At 43.0% G+C, this 21,404-nt stretch overlaps 2 protein-coding genes across 2 annotated transcripts in view; both read right to left on the reverse strand.

Moving 5' to 3' along the window:
- Positions 1 to 865: 865 nt before the first annotated feature.
- ttc1 (tetratricopeptide repeat domain 1) lies at positions 866 to 6,775 on the reverse strand. The gene is made up of 9 exons (XM_080014355.1): positions 6,743 to 6,775; positions 5,942 to 5,990; positions 5,298 to 5,739; positions 4,827 to 4,887; positions 4,317 to 4,429; positions 3,730 to 3,766; positions 3,034 to 3,182; positions 2,408 to 2,462; positions 866 to 2,292 (listed from the first exon to the last, which is right to left on the reverse strand). Exons 2-9 carry the CDS (start codon positions 5,968 to 5,970, stop codon positions 2,159 to 2,161), a joined length of 1,020 nt encoding a protein of 339 aa, XP_079870481.1. The 5' UTR covers positions 5,971 to 5,990; positions 6,743 to 6,775; the 3' UTR covers positions 866 to 2,158.
- A 3,354-nt stretch (positions 6,776 to 10,129) lies between these two features.
- The window catches only part of klf5l (Kruppel like factor 5 like), a 15,771-nt gene continuing 4,496 nt past the window's right edge, over positions 10,130 to 21,404 (reverse strand). Inside the window, exons 2-4 of the mRNA XM_080013329.1 lie at positions 15,805 to 16,603; positions 15,138 to 15,197; positions 10,130 to 11,795 (exon numbers count right to left, since the gene is read on the reverse strand). Coding sequence (XP_079869455.1) covers positions 11,617 to 11,795; positions 15,138 to 15,197; positions 15,805 to 16,603 — 1,038 coding nt within the window. The 3' untranslated portion in view covers positions 10,130 to 11,616. The remainder of the gene's footprint in view (positions 11,796 to 15,137; positions 15,198 to 15,804; positions 16,604 to 21,404) is intronic.

The following is a 21,404-nucleotide window of genomic DNA, read 5'->3' on the forward strand; positions in this document are numbered from 1 at the left end:
ATATAATTATGTAAATATGAAAAAATGCAATAAATATTAACTATTGCATGTGCTATGGTGTACCCCCCTCACCCCCCGTGATACTGCCTTAAAGATATGAATATTCATCTGATTTTCATAGAAACTGGATCCTGTTTGTTTATTCAATGATGAGCCGTCAGTGGCGTCCTTTCTCCACTTCCATTTTCTCATCGGTATATATTTATTATAACATTTATTACAACATAATTGTTATAATTTACATGTGATACCATATACCTATTATAATATATATTTATCACGATACACACTGTATCAGTGTGTCCCTGTGGAGTGGAGGGGCTGAGTGTCTTGATTTCCTGTTTTTGGTGAATTTATTTGATTGTGAATCATAAATCAATGAATCGGCAGCATATCAATTGGAAAACAGATGAGAAAATAAACAGGCCGCACGCCGCGTAAAACTAGAGGACATAAGATGGGGAACATGAGGTTCCTTTCCTGGAGAAAACGTCCTGAAGTGACTTGGTTCAATTTATAGCTTTGTAATAACTTATTCCTCACAATACGCTGCAAACTGCATATTACTCATCCTGTCAAAGCACTGTACATGCAGTTTTTACGTACACACATATTTACATACCTTCATACATATTTTCACTTAAATCCATTGCCTATATTCTTAGCCTGACTATAAGAGTTGGCCTGTTGCCCCAGGCAACCAGATACGGGCCAGTGTGTTGGAGCCTGATCAACTGTTCTCGATACATTTTTGAAAAAAAAAAAGGTGCAGTGTATTCAGGAAGCTCCACCAAGGAAAGTGAGAAAAAAGTTGTAAAACAGATGAGAGTATTGAAATATAAGACAGGTACATATTCAGTATAAAGTCTTTATATTAAATTCAATCAATAATTACACATTATGGACAAATACCACAAGGGCTTCTGAAGACAATCCAGGTTCATCACATGATTGTAATATTTTATTAATGTTAATATATACAATATTTAGTATATTATGTATTAATATTAATAAAATAGAACACTATTAAACTAAACAGTTTAATAATAAAATCATAATTTCACAACATTTCTTGAGTTTCATGACCTTTCAATACTGACACACAGAGCCAATCAGAAGCAGTCTTCCTGGTCATGTGACTCGTCCAGCAGTGAGTGTGTATTGCAGGGAAAGCGACGACAAACAGGAAGTGTCGTTAATATCTCTGAGCGCGACAAGCGCCGCCGCTCCGTGACCAGCGCCAAACTCTGGCGCCAAAAACCAAGTAAATGAGTTCTGTGAATAAAATAATGATGTCGCCATTAACGTCGGCAGCGCCGGTCAACACCATCAAGGAGCCCAAAGCTTTATTGATTGTTTTACTCGTTGCAAACACTTTAGAGCAAGTTTTCAAACGACGAGACACCGCTACAGCAGCCCCACAGGCCCCCACACACAGCTGCAAACGCACTCAGTGTCAAGCGTAAAGCCAGCTGCAGCAGTGTGTGGAGCAGTGCGTGTTGTGTGTGTAGCAGAGTGTGTGTTGTGTGTATATCAGAGTGTGTGTTGTGTGTAGCAGAGTGTGTGTTGTGTGTGTAGCAGAGTGTGTGTTGTGTGTATATCAGAGTGTGTGTTGTGTGTATCAGAGTGTGTTGTGAGTGTAGCAGAGTGTGTGTTGTGTGTGTAGCAGAGTGTGTGTTGTGTGTATCAGAGTGTGTTTCCTGTGTATATCAGAGTGTGTGTTATGTGTCTATCAGAGTGTGTTTAGTATGAGAGTGTGTGTTGTGTGTTTATGTGTATGTTATGTGTGTATCAGAGTATGTGTGTTATATGTGTATGTTATGTGCGTGTTGTGTGTTATGTGTGTGTTGTATATGTATCAGAGTGTGTGTGTTGTGTATCAGAGTGTGTGTGTTATGTGTGTGTTGTGTGTATCAGAGTGTGTGTGTTATGTGTGTGTTGTGTGTATCAGAGTGTGTGTATTGTGTGTTGTGTGTGTTGTGTGTAGAGTTGTGTGTTGTTATGTGTGTGTTGTGTGTTATGTGTGTTGTATGTTATGTGTTGTCTGTGTTATGTGTGTTATGTGTGTTATGTGTGTTGTGTGTGTGTTGTGTGTTATGTGTGTGTTATGTGTGTGTTATGTGTGTTGTGTGTGTGTTTTGTGTGTGTTATGTGTGTGTTATGTGTTTTTTGTGTGTGTATTCTGTACAAAGTTGACAGAGTAGCCCCCCTTCTCATCCTCATTGAGCTGGAAGTTGGTGGTTGAAAGACCGAACGGACGCAGGATCATGTTCCCCAGGTCCTTGAGCTTACCTGGAGTACACAGAGTACACACTGAGTACACACAAATGGATACCAAGCACACAGCAGTACACAGTTAATACAGTGGCACTATAGTACTGTGTAAGTATTGTAGTACTTCACTTACTCATCATCTCTTCTTTCAGTCGTTCATTTCTCTCGTGGATCTGCAGAGGCAACCTCTGAGGAGAGGGAGACAGGTATTCAAACAGACAGACAGGCAGGGGGAGGGGTGTGTCACCCCTGCAGGAGCACATGAGCACAGCGTCCTCTGCGTTCAACGTGCACATGTTAGGAGCGGTCGTGTTTGTAGTTGAGCAGTTTGTATTCATCAGCTGCTTGATAAACTCTGTTAAGACGCGCGTTGTCAAACTCTTATGTTTAATCTAAAACTTTAACATGAATACTTCACAGTACTACCAAAAAACACATATTAGTCATAGGGCTCAATGTGCGGTTTCTATAGAAACTGTGCATTCCTCCACTGGAGGCAGAGTTTGCTAGATTTTGGTGTGTACTGTGTGTAATATGTGTACTAGAAGAATGTATTGTGTGTACTAGCACTGTGAGTACTGTGTGTACTAGCACTGTGTGTATTGTGTGTACTGTGGGTACTAGCACTGTGTGTACTGTGTGTACTAGCACTGTGTGTATTGTGTGTACTGCCTGTACCGTGTGTACTAGCACTGTGTGTACTGTGTGTACTGCGTGTACCGTGTGTACTAGCACTGTGTGTACTGTGTGTACTGGTACCATGCAGGCCTCCCGGGCCGCCCCGTGGCCTGGCTCCCTCTCCAGAACCTTCTTCCAGTCCTCCAGAGCCTCCTCCATCTTCTCCGTCCTCTCATAGAGCTCCGCCCTGCGCACGAGGGCCCGCAGGTACTCCGGATTCAGCTGGATCGCTGATCAATACAGGACACACATTCATGATCAACACACAGGGAATCAATAGTAACGATTGCGCTCTAGTCCTTGGCAACCCCACTGAGTCACTTGGCATCAATTTCGTGGCTTCTGGTTGCCCCCTTTGGCAACCCCTTTTAACATAAAAAATATGGACAGCAAACCGCAAAGCGTGCGCCCAACTAGAAGACTCCTCCTGTGAGATCACGTTGGACGTGGACACGACTCTAGTCCGCGGTTGAAAGCGTTTCAAAGCGATGAGGCCGTCACAGGCTCGGAAAACTGTAATGCATGCCGGAAGCAATGCGTTCATGGAACCCGTTCATGGAACCCTGGTCACTTGGTTGCCAGCCTGGCAACGACTTTTAAAAGTTTGTGTTGAGCCCTGATACAGCATCAATTCTGGATCGATGCAGAATCGACAAACGATCGATACAGGATCCATAACAGCATCAACACAGCATGAATCCAGGATTGATACGGGATCAATACAGCACGGATAGAGGATCAATAATTGATCGAAAAACAGGATCATTACACACTGACCTTTGGAGCAGTCTGCGATCGCCTGGTCGTTGCGTTCCTGAAGAAGAAGCACACGATGTCGCCACATGACCATGTCATAAAATGATGTGATGTCATCAAATGAGGAAGTCATCAGGCCTCACATTCTACATGACCAGGCGGCCATTTTTATTCACTCAATCATGGTGGGGTGAGGTTTCAGTATTTTGACAGTTAACTTTCAGTCAGGTTTAAGTCAGTAACTTTCAGTAAAGTTACAGTAATGCTTCAGTAACATTTCAGTAAGGTAAAGTTTCAGTACTTTTGAGTAGAGTTTTGTAACATTTTAGTCAGGTCAAGGTTTAGTATTTTTACGTAAAGTTTCAGTCACATTTCAGTAAGGTAAAGTTTCAGTATTTTTAAGTAAATTTTCGGTAACATTTCAGAAAGGTAAAGTTTTAGAATTTTTTAATTTAAGTTTTGTAACACTTCAGAAATGTATAGTTTCGGTATTTTAAAAAAAGTTTTGTAACATTTCAGTAAGATAAAGTTTCAGTATTTTTAAAGTTTCCCACAGGTTTCAATATATTTTAAGCCAAGTTTCAGTAAAGTTTCGGCTGTTTTCATACCAGGTGCAGTCTTGCAGCCGCTCTGTTGGAGAACAGCACCGCTCTGGTGCTGCTGAAGCAGAGCGGACACTGAGCCAGAGCTTCAGAGTAGAGCTGCTCCGCTGAGCTGTGGTCTGAGGAAGTACACAATGTTACTACAGTACTACTACGCTAATACTACTACTACTAACACTACTACTACTACTGTACTATAGTAGTGCTCAGCCAGAGCTTCAGAGTAGAGCTGCTTCGCTGAGCTGTGGTCTGAGGAAGTACACAATGTTACTACAGTACTACTACGCTAATACTACTACTACTACTAACACTACTACTACTGTACTACAGTACTGCTCAGCCAGAGCTTCAGAGTGGAGCTGCTCTGCTGTGGTCTGAAGAAATACACAATGTAACTGGTCTACTGTTACTACAGTACCACTACTGTACTACAGTGCTACTAGTCTGTAGGGTTAGGGTGGTCTGTGTTACAGAGTTACCGAGAGACAGACAGACAGACAGACAACATTGTCTCACCTCCAGATTTGAAGTGAGTGTTTCCTTGTTCCTTCAGTTCCAAACTCTGCTGCTTACGACTCTAAAACACACACACACACACACACACACACACACACACACACACACACACACACACACACACACACACACACACACACACACACACACACACACACACACACACACACACACACATTAACAGAGAGACACACATACACAGTAATACACAAAGTGCTGCATGCTAGGAGCTGCTCTCAGCCAATCAGACTGTCCCATTGTTTTGAGGCTCTTCCTGTTTCTGAGCCAATCAGGAGCCACTCTACACATGTGACACTGGAGCCCAAGGCATTCAGGCACGTCTCCTGATCTATCAACCCACTGGAGCGACCTCTGACCCCACAAGGTCATGCTCACAGACACTGAAGGTCACATGACGAGGACAGGAAGCTGATTGGCTCAGAGACGCAGAGGCTCCACCTCCTCCCTCACCGCCTTCTCCTCCTCGCTCAGGTCCTTCTCCATCTCCATCAGATACTCTTCATCAAACTCCTCCTTCAGCTCCTCCTTCAGCTCCTGGTCTGAGTCTAAACCTCCATCCTCCTCCTCCTGCTCCTCCCACTGCTGCTCCTCCTCCTCTCTTACAGGGAGCTCCTCAGTGCTGCCCCCTGCTGGGGTTACAGGAAGTCCGGCATCAATGTCCTGCTGCAGCTTCCTGTCTGTCTGTGTCAGATGCTTTTCCTCTTCTGTCTCCTCTACTTCCTCTGCAGCCTTCTCTCCTTCCTGTGGAGATCCCACCATTTCCCGTGTAGATTCCACCCCTTCCTGTGGCTGGCGCTCCCCTTCACCCAGGCAGCCTGGAGGAGCAGCCGGAACTTCCTGACAGTCGTAGAAGTCTTCATCCACCTCATCTCCCTCGTGCTGCTGGAGCCCCCTGCTGGCAGAACCACGAGACGCGGTCAACCATGCGTAAATATTTTATATATATATATATATATATATATATATATATATATATATATATATATAGGTACTGATTCCACTGTTGGCAATATAAATAAGGTTATTAAAATAAGGACATCGAGATCCAGCATCAGTTCATGCAACTATATCCTCCCATCACTCCTGCATCTTACCTCCTGCTCTGTTGCTCATTCGTGTCCATCGCCTTCCGTCTGGTTTGGACTAAAAGGTGAAAACACAGAAACCAAAGAACTAATGAACCGACTTTGTGTTTTGTGCTGAACAGTTGGGGGAAAAAAAAGAAAAATACCCGAATAAAAAAAGCCATATTTACAAATATCCCCCTAAAAATAGCATTTAAAACAGCCATATATAAAATAGACCCCAAAAATACTAAATAGCCAAAACAATGGCAGATAATAAAAAAGACAGCAACAAATACACAAAAATACACAGAATGTGCAAAATGCTAACCCTTCCATGCTCAGGATGAACGAAATTAGAAGACTGTATCGCGGACTGAGTGGCAGAATGGTGCTATTCTGGCTGTGGATATGGAATATAAATATGGATATACACTAAATATGTACACAGTAATCCAAGGAAAGCAAAACAATGAATGAGTAGTTACAAGTTATTACAATGTTATTACAGTATTATTACTATTATACAAAATATTGCAAAATGATTGTGCAAATGATCAAATGATCATTATAAATGAACAGATGATCAGAGGTTTCCTGCGGGGAGTCAACACGCTCACAGGACCTAGTTCAGTCTGAGGAGACAATGTTAGCATGGATGCTAACAGCAGTAACCGTCGTTGCTAAAGAAAAAAAAAACCCCTCCTTATAAAATCATATTTTATATTTCAAAAAAAAATCGTCTCATATAACATGACATTTTACAAAAATTTAAATTTTACACAAAACCACACATTTACAACATGTATTTATCATGTATTGTCCGTTCACCTCTCTCGGCTGCCTGCTGACGCCGGGGTTCAGGCTGACATTTCCGGGTCATGTGACACGCCGCGGCAACGCTCACCCAATCAGAAACTGTGACGTCACCAGCGTTCACCCCGGATTTACTGCATTGCGCCCCCTTGCAGACGGAGGGTGTATTACACACACTCACCTTCAACGTTTCCTTTGAGATATATATTTATTTTATCTTATTTTATCATATATTTAACATCTTATATAATCGTAAATAACAATATTACTTTATTACTATTGTTATGTTGCACATGTGAAATAAAGTATATAATATAGCATATAATAATGTATTTATTGTACTTTTATTTCATTTTGTTATTTTTATTTGATATGTATATATTTTATGAACATAGTATATATATACATATACATATATATATATATATATATATATATGTATATATATATATATATATGTATATATAATCCTTTTGTAGAATCTGTTCTGAATGTATCTCAGTTTTGTTTATTATTGTTTTTATTCGTCTTGTTTTTTTTTAATCATTATTCGTTTGTTTTAGATACAAGCTGAGACTTTTTGCCCCGTGGTGCATGTTATTATTTAACATTTCAACACATGTCACGTCCTGCCAGTGTACAACCAGTACAAATAACAGTACACCGTCTTCTATCCAGTACACACAGTGTACTATCCAGTACACAGTTAACAGTACACCGTCTTCTATCCAGTACACTACTATCCAGTACACAGTTAACAGTACACCGTCTTCTATCCAGTACAAATAACAGTACACAGTCTTCTATCCAGTACAAATAACAGTACACCGTCTTCTATCCAGTACAAATAACAGTACACCGTCTTCTATCCAGTACAAATAACAGTACACCGTCTTCTATCCAGTACAAATAACAGTACACCGTCTTCTATCCAGTACACACAGTGTACTATCCAGTACACAGTTAACAGTACACCGTCTTCTATCCAGTACAAATAACAGTACACCGTCTTCTATCCAGTACACACAGTGTACTATCCAGTACACAGTTAACAGTACACCGTCTTCTATCCAGTACACACAGTGTACTATCCAGTACAAATAACAGTACACCGTCTTCTATCCAGTACACACAGTGTACTATCCAGTACAAATAACAGTACACCATCTTCTATCCAGTACACACAGTGTACTATCCAGTACACAGTTAACAGTACATGATGTACTATCCAGTACACAATTAACAGTACACCGTGTACTATCCAGTACACAAATAACAGTACACTGTGTACTATCAAGTAAAGACAGTGTACTATCTAGTACACAGTTGACAGTACACCGTGTACTATCCAGTACACACAGTGTACTATCCAGGACACAGTTTACGGTACACACAGTGTACTATCCAGTACACAGTGGACAGTTCGACGTGTACTATCCAGTACACACAGTGTACTATCCAGTGCACAGTTGACAGTTGACAGTACACGGTGTACTACCCAGTACACGGTGTACTATCCAGTACACAGTTGAGAGTACACCGTGTACTATCCAGTACACACAGTTTACTATCCAGTACACACAGTGTACTATCCAGTACACAGTTGACAGTACACAGTGTACTATCCAGTACACACATGTACTATCCAGTACACAGTTGACATCGCACTATGCACGATCCAGTAACCACAGTGTACTATCCAGTACACAGTTGACAGTATACACAATGCACTATCCAGTACACAGACACACTAAATGAAAAAACAGTCAGACAGGGTTTTGTTCATGGTTTTCTTTCGACTTAATTTGGAGATAGATTTTAATATTATTTTTTTATTTCTTTTTAACAGTATTATTGAAGTATTATAGATGTAGTATTGAAGTATTATTGAAGTATTAAAGAAGTTTTAGTGAAGTATTATTGAAGTATTACTGAAGTATTATTGAAGTATTATAGATGTATTATTATATAAGTATTAGTGAAGCATTATAGATGTATTAGTGAAGTATTAGTGACGTATTATTGAAGTACAAGTGACGTATTAATGAAGTATTAGTGAAGTATTATAGAAGTACAAGTGACGTATTATTGACGTATTAGTGAAGTATTATTGAAGTATTATTGAAGTATTATAGAAGTATTAGTGAAGTATTAGAGAAGTATTAGTGACGTATTATTAATGTATTATAGAAGTATTAATGAAATATTTCTGCTGAGCAGCAGCTGCATTCCTCTGCTGTGAGGTGGCAGGGCGTGGTCTGAGTACACTGAGGGAACCGTTCGCGCAGTAATTATGCTTAAAGTACACAAGGAAATATCACTGAATATTACTGTATACTGAGTACCACTAACATTATCAGTATTAATTTGACTTATCATTTTGTGCTATCACTAATCATTTTACGTTGCATTTTAGTATTTAGTAAAATGGTAAAAAATAAGGAGTTTATTGCACTTGAAGGTCGTCCACTCACCGTGGAAACACTGGGGCAGTAATACTCTGTCCCGTCTAGAATTTCTCTCATTTTGAAACAATTCAATAGATAACGAGTAAATAACTCAGCCCCTCAACTTAAAGTCAAGGAGACAGACAAATGACACAAATGAATGAAAATACATTTGAATAAATATAAGAGTAAACACAAAATAAAGAGTACAAAGGAATGAGACCGTCTTTAAGTCTATAGATAAAGGGAAGAGTCTATTTGCATGATTAATAAATATAATATCAAATAACTGTATAATAAATATATCATCATCATTATTATTATCATAAATAAATCTCATATGATATAAATGAATATTCCCTGCGGCAGAGTCAGAATATTCAGAGTATTTTGTAGAGTTCAGTCTGAGGATACATAGTACAGTATAGTTATTATTAAACATTGTTATAGAAAAATCTCTTCATAATATCTCCCATTAATATTACTATACTGTACTATATTACTAATAATACTGATACTGAGTGCTCACTTTTCTTCCAGGGTTCAAAAACACAAAACCTCCAAATAGTCAAGAGCACCTGGTGAAGCAGCTACAGGTTGTCTGAATGTACCGAAGATGAACTCGACAAAGTATTACTTGGAGTATGTATTACTTAGAATAAGCATTACTTAGAATAGTTATTACTTGTAGTAGGTACTACTTATAAATGTTGAATTTTTTTAAACACCAGATAAAACACACACACACACACATACACACACACACACACACACACGCACGCACGCACGCACGCACGCACGCACGCACGCACGCACGCACGCACGCACGCACGCACGCACACACACACACACACACACACACACACACACACACACACACACATATACATACACATACACATACACACACACACACACACAGAAAGAGAGAAACATGTTCCTTTTAATTTGAACATCAACAGATTGTGATAAAAATCATCAAGTATCAAAATATTAATAAATCATCTATCTAAATTCCCTTTTTGTTCATCGTGTACTTATACATTTCTTACAGAACTACAGTTATGTACAGAGTATTTCAGAGTATTACAGAGTTTATCTGGCGACGTGTGGGCGCCAGGTTAGCAGTGAAACCCCCTTCACAGCCCTGGAGTTTGGGGTCAAACCCCCAGAGTCAGCGAAGGGCAAATATCATCAATAATTAATAATAATTATTTTGTTAAGTACATTTCATAAAGATGGAAGACATGCTGCATGAAATATAAAACAAAAAAAACATAAAGAAAGTAAAATGTGTTTTACTATCTAACAAACAGACCTGAAAACATTTTTTATAACATTAAGAAGATATTTTTGTGAAAATCTTTATGCGAAAGTGTTTCGTTAATAAAACATTATTAATAAACACTTGGTAAAAACAGTGTTTTTAATAATACAATTTTATTTAAAAAGCATTATCAATGAAGTGTTGTGTTTTAATTGAAAAAACCTTGTCAGTGAAGTGTTTTAAAGTGTTTCTATTTCTTCAACAACAAAGTCTTGAATTCACCACCTGATACCGTAAAAGTTAATTTCTCGCCACAGTAAGAAGGGAGGTGCGGTCATCTATCAAAGACTGTCAAAGTCCATAAAACATTATAATTACAATAATTATGATATAGTTATTATATCATAAATGTATTTATTGTGAGCAGATTCCAGAGCAGTAAATCCACATTAGGTGGAGACACTCCTCTCTTCACCTCCTTCACGCAGAACAAACAGAAGGAAGAAAGGAACAGAACTGTGTCGTCATGGGGGTGCGGTTGCCGCGGCGACGGCTTTGTCCTGGAAACAAACACTGGCGAGCTGCTCGACAGCTTCGGGCAGATCGATGGATCGATTCATTCTGATCAAATAAGAAACATTCAGATAACAAAACAAAAAACATCAAGTCGAGTAGAAATCTCAATACATTCATTTTATCAAACAAATGACAAATATTTACACAAGAGAACTGATGAAAACTGATGATTTTTACACGTCAAAATGTTTAAAAGCATTAAAACATGTTTCCAACATTTGGAACATGTTTAAAAACACATTAAATGTGTTTAAAAAAACATTAATAATGTTTGAAACACGTTTAAATGTCTTTTCTGACATGTTTTAAATGTTTTTGTGGAGTGTTCAAAAGGTTTGAAACACGTTTTTAACGTGTTGAAAAAATATCCCCAAAAAGCAAATGTAAAACTTGTTTTCGACTTGAAGCGTGTTCAATCACGCTTTAACATGTTATAACTGTGTTTAAGAAAAAAAAAAAACAGGCCGCGTCCAGCCGTGGCGCTGCGTTCCTCTCCGGATGCATCGCGGAGGGGGGGGGGGGTTATTTTTTATTTATTTTTTATTTTTTTGCTCCGTGCCGCAGTTCATGCTCGCGTTCTCGCACATGCACGTCGTGCGTCAGTTCATGTGCCTCCGCTGGTGCAGCGCCAGGTGGTCGGAGCGGGAGAAGCAGCGGCTGCAGGAGGCGCAGCAGAAGGGCTTGGCCCCCGTGTGCTTCCTGTAGTGACGGGTCAGTTCATCTGAACGGGCAAAGCGCCACGAGCAGCCCTGCCAGGAGCACTGGTACGGCTTCTCCCCTGGATGGGGCCGAGGGGTTTAGTATGATTAACAAAAACAACAATAAAAACTTTCATTGATGTCATTATATAAGCACTCAAGCACGCACAGATCAGCTGAAAGCTAAGTAGTGAAATAACAGTGAAATAAATAAGAACGTCCACAACTTAACAGCCGATTAGAACGGTTCAACTTGATCAGTTTGGTTCAGAAAAATCAGAACCAAACAGAGCAGGGGACAAAAACACAGCTCAACTGAAGTCGTGTGTGTGTCTGCATGTGCGTGTGCGTGTGTGTGTGTGTGTGTGTGTGTGTGTGTATGTGTGTATGTGTGTGTGTGTGTGTGTGTGTGTGTTGGACACACCCTTATTTACCCTCTCACAGGAATGGCTATTTAACAATGTTTGTGGCGGTTCAACAGTGTGTGTGTGTGTGTGTGTGTGTGTGTGTGTGACAGTGTGTGTTTGTTTGAGGTTAAACTGTCAGAATCTTCAATCTGTTGTAGCACAAATGAGACCCAATGCATCCCTCATATCACCCATCACCACGGCTTTCATTAATGATTACACAACTGAACACATCTCTTATTGAATACAATAAATAACATTATAAATAATTATAAAATAAATCAGGATTTATTTTGTTATCAGTGTTTTTATAATAATAATAATAATAATAATAATAATAATAATAATAATAATAATAATAATAATAATCATTATTATTATTATTATCATTAATAATAATAATAATAATAATAATAATACTCTAGAAATACATTTTAAACATGTTAGAAAACACATTTAAACGTGTTTTAAAATTATTATTATTATTAATAATAATAATAATAATAACAACACTGATAACTAAATAAATCCTGATTTATTTTATAATTATTTATAATGTTATTTATTGTATTCAATAAGAGATTTGTTCAGTTGTGTAATCATTAATGAAAACCATGGTGATGGGTGATACGAGTGATGCATTGGGTCTCGTTTTTGCTACGACAGATTGAATATTGATAATAATAATAATAATAATAATAATAATAATAATAATAATGACTTATTCATTATCAGAATCTGAACTGTTAATGATAAATAATGGACGGATCCGTTTTTCTGTACAAACACATTACAATTACCCATGATCCCTATCACCCTCAATTATCAAACAAACATAGTAAAACACACACTTTACCTAATCAACGCCGGAAAACAAAGTAAAAAGTAAAGCTCTGATTTGATCAGTTTGGATCCAGAATTGGAATTATGCCGACATTCATTTATTCTTAATATTTATCAGAATAAATGATTCTGTGTCGCCGTCAGAAAGAAACACTCAAACCTTATCAGTATTTGTTAAGAGGGAAGAGCTCCTGGCACACACACACACACACACACACACACACACACACACACACACACACACACACACACACACACACACACACACACACACACACACACACACACACACACACACACACACACACACACACACACACGTGTGTGTGTCGGGGTTTCAATATCTCAGCGGGTCAATTACCAGAAGTTGCAGGGTTGGAGGTTCTATATTCCCTAGAGCAAGGCACTAGCACTGCAGGGTTGTTGGTTCTAAGCCTTCCCCATCGCTCTGTCATGTCGGGGCCGGTTCAACAGGTTGAGTGACGGCCAGCAAAGCATTCTGGGAAATGTTGCTTTCATGGAGCCTCGGCACAAAAGAGAACTATCCAAAGGAAATATTGACAAAGGAAAAGAGGTCGAACTCGCTCCACCCCGAAGCTCCACCCGCTCTGCGTGTGTGTGTGTGTGTGTGTGTGTGTGTGTGTGTGTGTGTGTGTGTGTGTGTGTGTGTGTGTGTGTGTGTGTGTGCGTGGCAGTGTTGATGCTGAGTATGAATCAGAGACATATCATGTTTCTTCTGAGCAGCTGCAAGAACACTCCAAGCCCAAAGCACCCTGGACCCTGAAGCCTGAAGCCCTGGACCCTGAACACTGGACCCTTTTTTCATCTCCATTTCTGAAAAGATAATTTGACTTTTCTGAACTAGTTTTATTTTTATGACCATCATTTTGTTATTATTTCCTGTATTGAGGCGTCGTGAAAAGGATAAAGCCACATTCATTCATACACTCATTCATTCTCTCCCTCATTTTCATCATTTCACCGGAGCAGTTGAGCCCTAACACTCCCGTGCACATGTATATGGGTATTTTTTTTAAATGTAGTATTTTCTCTGCGTTTTGGCCTCCCTTCCACGCCAAATGGCAATGGGGTCACCGAAAATGTCGCTTTTGAAAAACCCTCTCCAGGGTGGAGATTTTTCAAAAACTGTTTTCTGCGCACTCGCGTGGACCGGCGAGACGGGGGCCTCGGCAGACCATGACGCCACGGCCCCGATTCAAACGTGCGCCATCGCCGTTTCACACCTTGAGCACGCGCCTGAGGCCTACAGACAACGGCGGACAACAGGTGCGTTTCCGTGTGAGCGCTACTGTCAGGCTCAAGGCAGGTCATTTTCCCCTAAATATGCTTTCGAAAAATAAAAAACGGTTTTGGCGGCGCCGCGGCCTCTTCCTCGCGATCCGCTGTGTCCCTGCTTTAATAGCAGATGTATTTATTGTGACTGAATGAAACAAACAAACAAAAAAAAAAACAGTGCATAACGCGGAGCTTGTCACCGTAGTTTAATTCCATGTCTACCAGTAGCGTCACTTCATCATGACATCGCCGTGCGGACGTGTATAAATACACCGCGCCCAACAGTTATGACTCCACCTCTCCGTCTGCGGTTCGAAGCTCGCCGTGCCGGGCTGCTGACACTCAGTGCTCGAGAAGGAGCCCGTCGACGCACACGCCCCTGGGCTCCTGGGTGGTGTTTGACGCAAGGTTTTTAATCGCCCACGCCCCGCCCCTCGCTCCTGTCAGCGCTTTCATCCGTTTTGCGTTCGCTTGGGGACGGAGGTATTCTCAGAAATAACGCTGGTGTGGACAGGAATCTTTTTGAAAACCGAGGGGAAATCAAAATAAATAAATAAATAAATACCCACGTACGTGCGGACAAAGTTGAGTCATTAGATTCACCTCTCTCTCTCTCATGTTTGGACATGTTCTTCTCATTCCTCTTCTCTTTTTTTTTTTTCTATGAATGGATTTTAATGTTTGTTGTTGCCGGGCGGCTCTGTGCAGCATTCCAAGGAGTGGAATACGGCTCTTCATTCCTTCAGTTCACCTCCGGGGCCCCGGTGCCTCAAGCACCCCGCGGGTCTAGAAAGAGCCCAGTCCCAAGGACCCCGGAGCTCTGGAAGGACCCCTGGGAGCCCTTTGTGACCGCCTTTATGAAGGAAGTTTTCCTACCTGTGTGCGTCCTCTGGTGGGCTTTCAGGTGAGAACTCTTGGTGTAAACTTTAGTGCAGCCTGCGAACAGAAGGACGGGAAAGGTCAGGGATGGACATCAGCTGTTTTGGCTGGACGGGCTGAACCCCCTGAACTTTCCAATTTTAAAACTCGCCGCTTAATCGATAAGAAATGAACCGATATTCAGCCCAGCTCGTTACGGCCCATTTCCCGCCTCAAACATGATCAGAAATGTGTTCCGTTGCACTGCGGAGCGATAAGAGACGTCTGTATATTCATCCTCGCTATTCTGGAGTGCAGGTCGGACGGGCGGTTCCGTTGGGTTTGTGGCTGCAGCGCGTCCATATCCCGTTTGCATGAGTTGAACAGAGCTCAAGCTTCTGTTGTCGCCACGCTCACCCTGTGGGTTAATGTGGCCGACGTCGGTGTGGCTTGATGCCGCAGGGAACGGACGACATCCTGTCGTCTTTCGTTTCGCCGACGGTGCGTCAGTGCTACGTTGCTGGGACAGTTTCTTTCAGTGGAAGCTCTTAAAATAGGCACACTGGTTATAAAACTATTATGTTGCGTAAAAAAAACAAAACCCTGATCATTAAAACTAGATTATATTATACAGTATAGAATATTATTTTATACTACAGATTATATTATTATATGATGTTCCCACCTTGGAAGTCACAGAAGTGGATCCTCCTCTTCTCCAGTTCGGGGTTGTTGCGCCGGTTGTAGCGGGGCCCGGTGAGGACGCCCTGCCCGTGGGTCATGAGCAAGGCATGATGGGACATGGCCTTATGCCCGCCCCCAGCGCGCTGGTAGGGCAGCGGGGCGGCGTGGGGGTGTGGCTCGCACGGCCCGTCGGGGCTCCCGGGCTGGGAGTTGGGGGGCGAGGGGGGGAGGCTGTGGGGCTGCAGCAGGGGGGCGGGGGGAGGCTGGTAGTACGGGAGGGAGCGGTGCTCTGTCGCCGGGTCGCCGCCGCCCGTCGTCATGACGGCGTTGCCGAGGTTCAGCATGGTCCTGGACCCGGACGGTCCGGCGTGGCAAAGCGTCATGGTGAGGTCGGCTCCGCCACCCATGGGCAGGTGGTAGACCTGGGGCTGAGGGGCCGCGGGGCCGATCTGCAGCCCCGAGTCCAGTGGGGACGCCAGCTCCTGCTTCAGGAAGGGGGACACGCTGAAGACCGAGGTGAAGTCCGGCAGGGCCTGGGGGGCGGAGCAGGACGGAGGCTCCGTCCCTGGCTCCGTCTTGATGTGGGGCGTGGCGGGGGGGGCCCGCACCCCAGGCCGGTACAGGCCGGTGCGCAGGTAGGGGCCACTGCTGGGCAGGATCAGGTTGATGTTGAGGCTGTACGGCGCCGCTGGCTTCTCCTCCGAGAAGTATTCGTCCACCACCGAGGCACTCTCCCTGCGGTACTTCCTGTCCACCGGAGGGGCGGGGGGGGGCAGGTACTTCTCCATGTCCAGACCAATCTAGACCAGGACAGGACCAGGACCAGGACCAGGACCAGGACCAGGATGAGACAAGGACAAAACCAGTTAGAAGTGGAAGGTTTGAATCCCAAGCAAGGCACTAGCACGGCAGGTTAGAGGTTATATTACCTATGAGTGGAATTACAGGATTGCAATATAATACGATATAATATAATACTGTATATTATACTACTCCTTAAGTACAAATACAAATTTTGACTCAAATAGAGTGAATATAATAAGTGACATAATAAAGAAAACACAGAGATGAAGTGAAAACCAAACAGAGAAAGAGAGAGGGGCGAGGGAGAGGTAGCGAGAGGAAGAGGAAGAAACAAACCGCTCCTCCAAATAGAGACACCTTCAGTCAGAAAACGTTGTGTATTGTTGTCTAATATATTAAACATTCAGCAGAGTGAACATTCCTCTGGTTTCACGTCAGACTCATGGTGCTCCTGGTCGTTTGCATGTGCATTTGTATTCTTTTGAATGGCGACTATTTGTGTATATTTTGTGTGAAAAGCGTTCCATGAAAGCAACATTTCCCAGAATGCTTTGCTGCCCGTCACTCAACCTGTCGAACCGGCCCCGACCTGACAGAGTGATGGGGAAGGCTTAGAACCAACAACCCTGCAGTGCTAGTGCCTTGCTCTAGGTAATATAGAACCCCTAACCCTGACCTGCTGTGTGTGTGTGTGTGTGTGTGTGTGTGTGTGTGTGTGTGTGTGTGTGTGTGTGTGTGTGTGTGTGTGTGTGTGTGTGTGTGTGTGTGTGTGTGTGTGTGTGTGTGTGTGTGTGTGTGTGTCTGTGTGTGTGTGTGTGTGTGTGTGTGTGTGTGTGTGTGTGTGTGTGTGCACACTGCTCTTGCTCTTGCCGAAGTCTCATGACCCCAGCATCTGGTTAAATTTTGAGATTTTTCTATCTGAATTTTATCTCATGAAGCCTCGTTAAACCCTCTTTTTAATTGTATTAATTCATAAAAATGCAATTTGATATGAATTTTCTGCATTTTCTCTCCACTGAGGGAACATGTGCTTCCCCCTACTGGTATTAATGCAACGGAAAAAGAATGGAAACCCGAGCAGCGTCCGTATAAAGAAATATTTCTCTGCCAGCTTGTCTTTCAGTCCCGCGGAGAGCTCCATGATGCCGCCCGTCAGGGGCCACAAACGGCCCCTGTGTCAGGCCACAAATGGCTCTGTGTCAGGCCACAAACAACCTTGTGTCGGGCCACAAATGGCCCCTGGGATCCCTTGTTGCCCGGGGCCCTTGGCCACAACTCCACCAGCCTGATCTGGTCAAACACTGTAGGCCGTAGTAATAATTTAGTATTTTCTTGTATATTTGGCTATTTCTGTTCTGTAGTTGTTGCTATTAGGGCATGGTAGCTCAGGAGGAAGAGCTGGTCCTCTAGTAATTGAGGGGTTGCTGGTTCAATCCCAGGCTCCTGCTGCTAGCATGCTGTAGTCCATGAGCAAGATACTTAGCTCCTGATGGCTGCGTCCGTTAGTGTTTGAATAATTGTAAGTCGCTTTGGATAAAAGCGTCTGCTAAAATGTATATTCGGATATTTTTTAATCTTATTTTATTTGATTAAATAACATTTTCTATGTTATTGTATTTTATTTTTAATGCTAATTATATGTAGAAAAATACACCAATCCTCACCATGACAAATTCCTTGTATATGAAAATGTAACTTGGCTAAATAAACTGATGTAATATTTTCATTAATTTGTGACTCTCGTGGTGTTTAATGTTTGTGAATTACGGCAGCAGGACGTCCAAACAAAGCATCAAATTTACAATTTACAAAACGAAACAAACAATTGAATGGAATCAGACTATCCATCTTTTTAACCCCGTCCTCTTCTCTCGCTGATTGGCTGAGGAAACGAGGCCGCTCGCCTTCCACTCCGAATCCTCAATCCTCAACAGCTTCAAGGGGAAGACCTTAAAGAGTCTTCGTGCTGCAGGGGGCGCTGTTCAGGCGCGGCTGAAGCCAAACGCTTCCAAGCGCCGTCCTGGGTTTATCAGCTCCTCCGTCTCCCAGAAAGAGGAAGACGAGGATCGGAATCCAGAGGACTGAACCAAACGGCCGGAGGTTAATGATTGGACAATCTGCACAACGGCTCTGGATCTCCACCGGTGATAACAGATTCCCTTATCAGGACTCCAGGAGGCGCCGAGCGATGCTTCCTTCTCAGGACTCCAGGAGGCGCTGTGCGGCGCTTCCGGCCACGTCAACATTGATTTTCTTCATTGGTTGACTTTAACAGAATCTTATCTATGAACCTGATCTTTCCTTCTTCCTTCCTTCCATCTCTCTAGGTAAACATTCCTCTGCAGCTCGTAAAAACTCCCTCGTGACGTTCGACTCAAGCGTTTCGTCCGACCTCCTTGCAGCCTCCAGCCCAGAAAGTTGGGTAGTGGCGGCTCCTGGCATCCAGGTCCCTCTTTTACAGCTCTGTGACATGTCGATAAAGACGGCGCGGTGCCGTTGCTCCATAAAACCCTGCGATAGCGGCGGGGCCTCCCTGCAGGAAGTGAAGCGCCGGAGCAACCTTCACATTGGGGTCATCATGGGTGGAGCAAAACAAAACCTTTGAGACGTGACAGAGGTTTTATGGCTTGAGGACGAGAGATAAGACGCTTGTTGTGGCTTCCAGGGGCCGTGAGCAACATGATGTAGGAGCTGGAACCAGGACGATGGAGGTCCAAGTGACTCAGCGCTGCCCTGGCCCACAGAGGAAGGATGTATGAACGTATCCTCGGAGGCTGTATCCTGGCACCTGTTCCCTTGCTCCTAGACCATTTCCTGGCCCCTAGAATATCTCCCAGTTTCTGCTAGACTGTATCCGAGCACCTGTAGCTCAGAAACCATCTCCTAGCTCCTATAACGTCTCCTAGATCAGAAACCATCTCCCAGTTCCGAGACCGTCTCCTGAACAGTTCTCAAGAGTTTGGATTTCAGTCTACAATACACATATGCTATATGGATACAAAAATATTATAGAATATGAATTTAAAGAAGAATCTTTATTTGTGACAGCGACAAACGGTGGCCGGTGAAACTCATTGTCTGCATTGACCCATCCTGGCTTGTCCTTCCTCCGGGGGACAGCCAGGAGCAGTGGGCAGTGTACGGCGACAAAACCCCATGTGAGTACGGGGAGAACATGCAAACTCCACACAGAAAGGACCCTCATCGGGAGATAACCCACTGGAGCACAGTGCCAACAGCGCCCCAGGTGGGGATCGAACCCAGGGCCTTCTTGCTGTGAGGCAGCAGTGCAAAGCACCACGCCACCGTAACCATTGGTGTCAGCCAATGCCAATGGTTAGACAGACAAGGTTTTCATAAAACTTCACGACATTTCAACTTCAAGATTCCATTGAATCATGAACCAGAAATCTGCTTTACGCCTCTTTTACAGCGACACTCCACCAATCCATCCCTCTGCTCTACCTCTACCTCTGAGGAGGAAATCCATTGTTTGCGTCAGTATCTTGACAAAATCTCACTTTCTGTTCATTTCCCAGCTCTGTTGTGAACAGTTCATCCTGAGCACATCCTCGTGCACACGCCTCGTGCACACGCCTCGTCCACGCGCTCCCACGCTGTAACGAACGAACGTCTCTCGAGACAAACAGACGGAAACACTGTTCGCCAGCGCCGCAAATAACAACAGAGCTCCCACCAAACGCCTCCTTCTCCCTCATTCGTCATCAAATCCCCTTTTATCCTCCACCTCGCAAAGCAAACAGGAAGAACGGGCTTTTCCCGCATACCATGCAAAACACCCTGCGATCGGGTCGCCACGGCAACCAAATCCCGAGCAACAGCGCTGCCGAGGAGCGGAAGAGTGTCGTCGGCGCGTTGAGCGAGCGGCGGAGCGGTTACTCTGTAACGCAGGAAGTGCTCGTAGGAAGTGCACGGTGATTTCATCCGACAGGAATCTGGAAGGGGATTCAGATGGGTGACTTATTGATGACTCAAGGTGTTCTAGAAGGAACTATATGGAAGTTCCTCAAACCGATTCGGAGAGACATTCACAATAATTAACAGAATAAAAGTTCATATTTTCTGTCACCCCTACTTGATTCCCATCGCGACCCCGGTGCATTCTGGGTACATTCAACGGGCTCCACGGCGGACACTGGAGCCACTGGAGGACATCAGATCTGCTGACTGGTTCACAGGCCGCACCGGTGCAGACAGACCAGTCCGTCCACTCCCATCCAAATCACTCCCATTAGCGGAGAACTCCACCATCGAAATGCACCTCAGGGCATATTACCCACAATCCCCTGCGTCGCTCTGCCTCACAGCAGGCGCGTGACGTCAGGGCCTCCAGTTGGAACGGGTTCCCAACCTCGTGTGGAAACCAGCTGAGTCAGAATTCTGGTGATTTTCCAGGAGTCTCCACACGGTCAAATATGACTCTCATCCTTTAAGTGGCATCCGCTCATGAATGAGTTATCTTAACAAAATATTCATGTTTTTTGGCTCCACACATTTAGTTTTGCAAAATTTGGGGGATTTTAACTCAAACCAGTGACTCAGTACTAGCTTTACATGAACTCCCTTTTTAGTATATATACTTATAAAACATATGACGTGGGTTTTATTAAATCAATGTTTTCATTTTACAGAGTTTGAAGGTTTTGTGATAAAAAAAAAGGTTTGTGAAGAGAACAGTTCCATTTTCAGACTCATCTTATAAAATATATATATTAAAAGGATAAAAGAAAGAATAGAACTGAATATTAATCAGAATATTTGCAACTTTCGTTGCCG

This window comes from Zeus faber (genome assembly GCF_960531495.2).
Source record: "Zeus faber genome assembly, chromosome: 14".
NCBI lineage: Eukaryota > Metazoa > Chordata > Actinopteri > Zeiformes > Zeidae > Zeus > Zeus faber.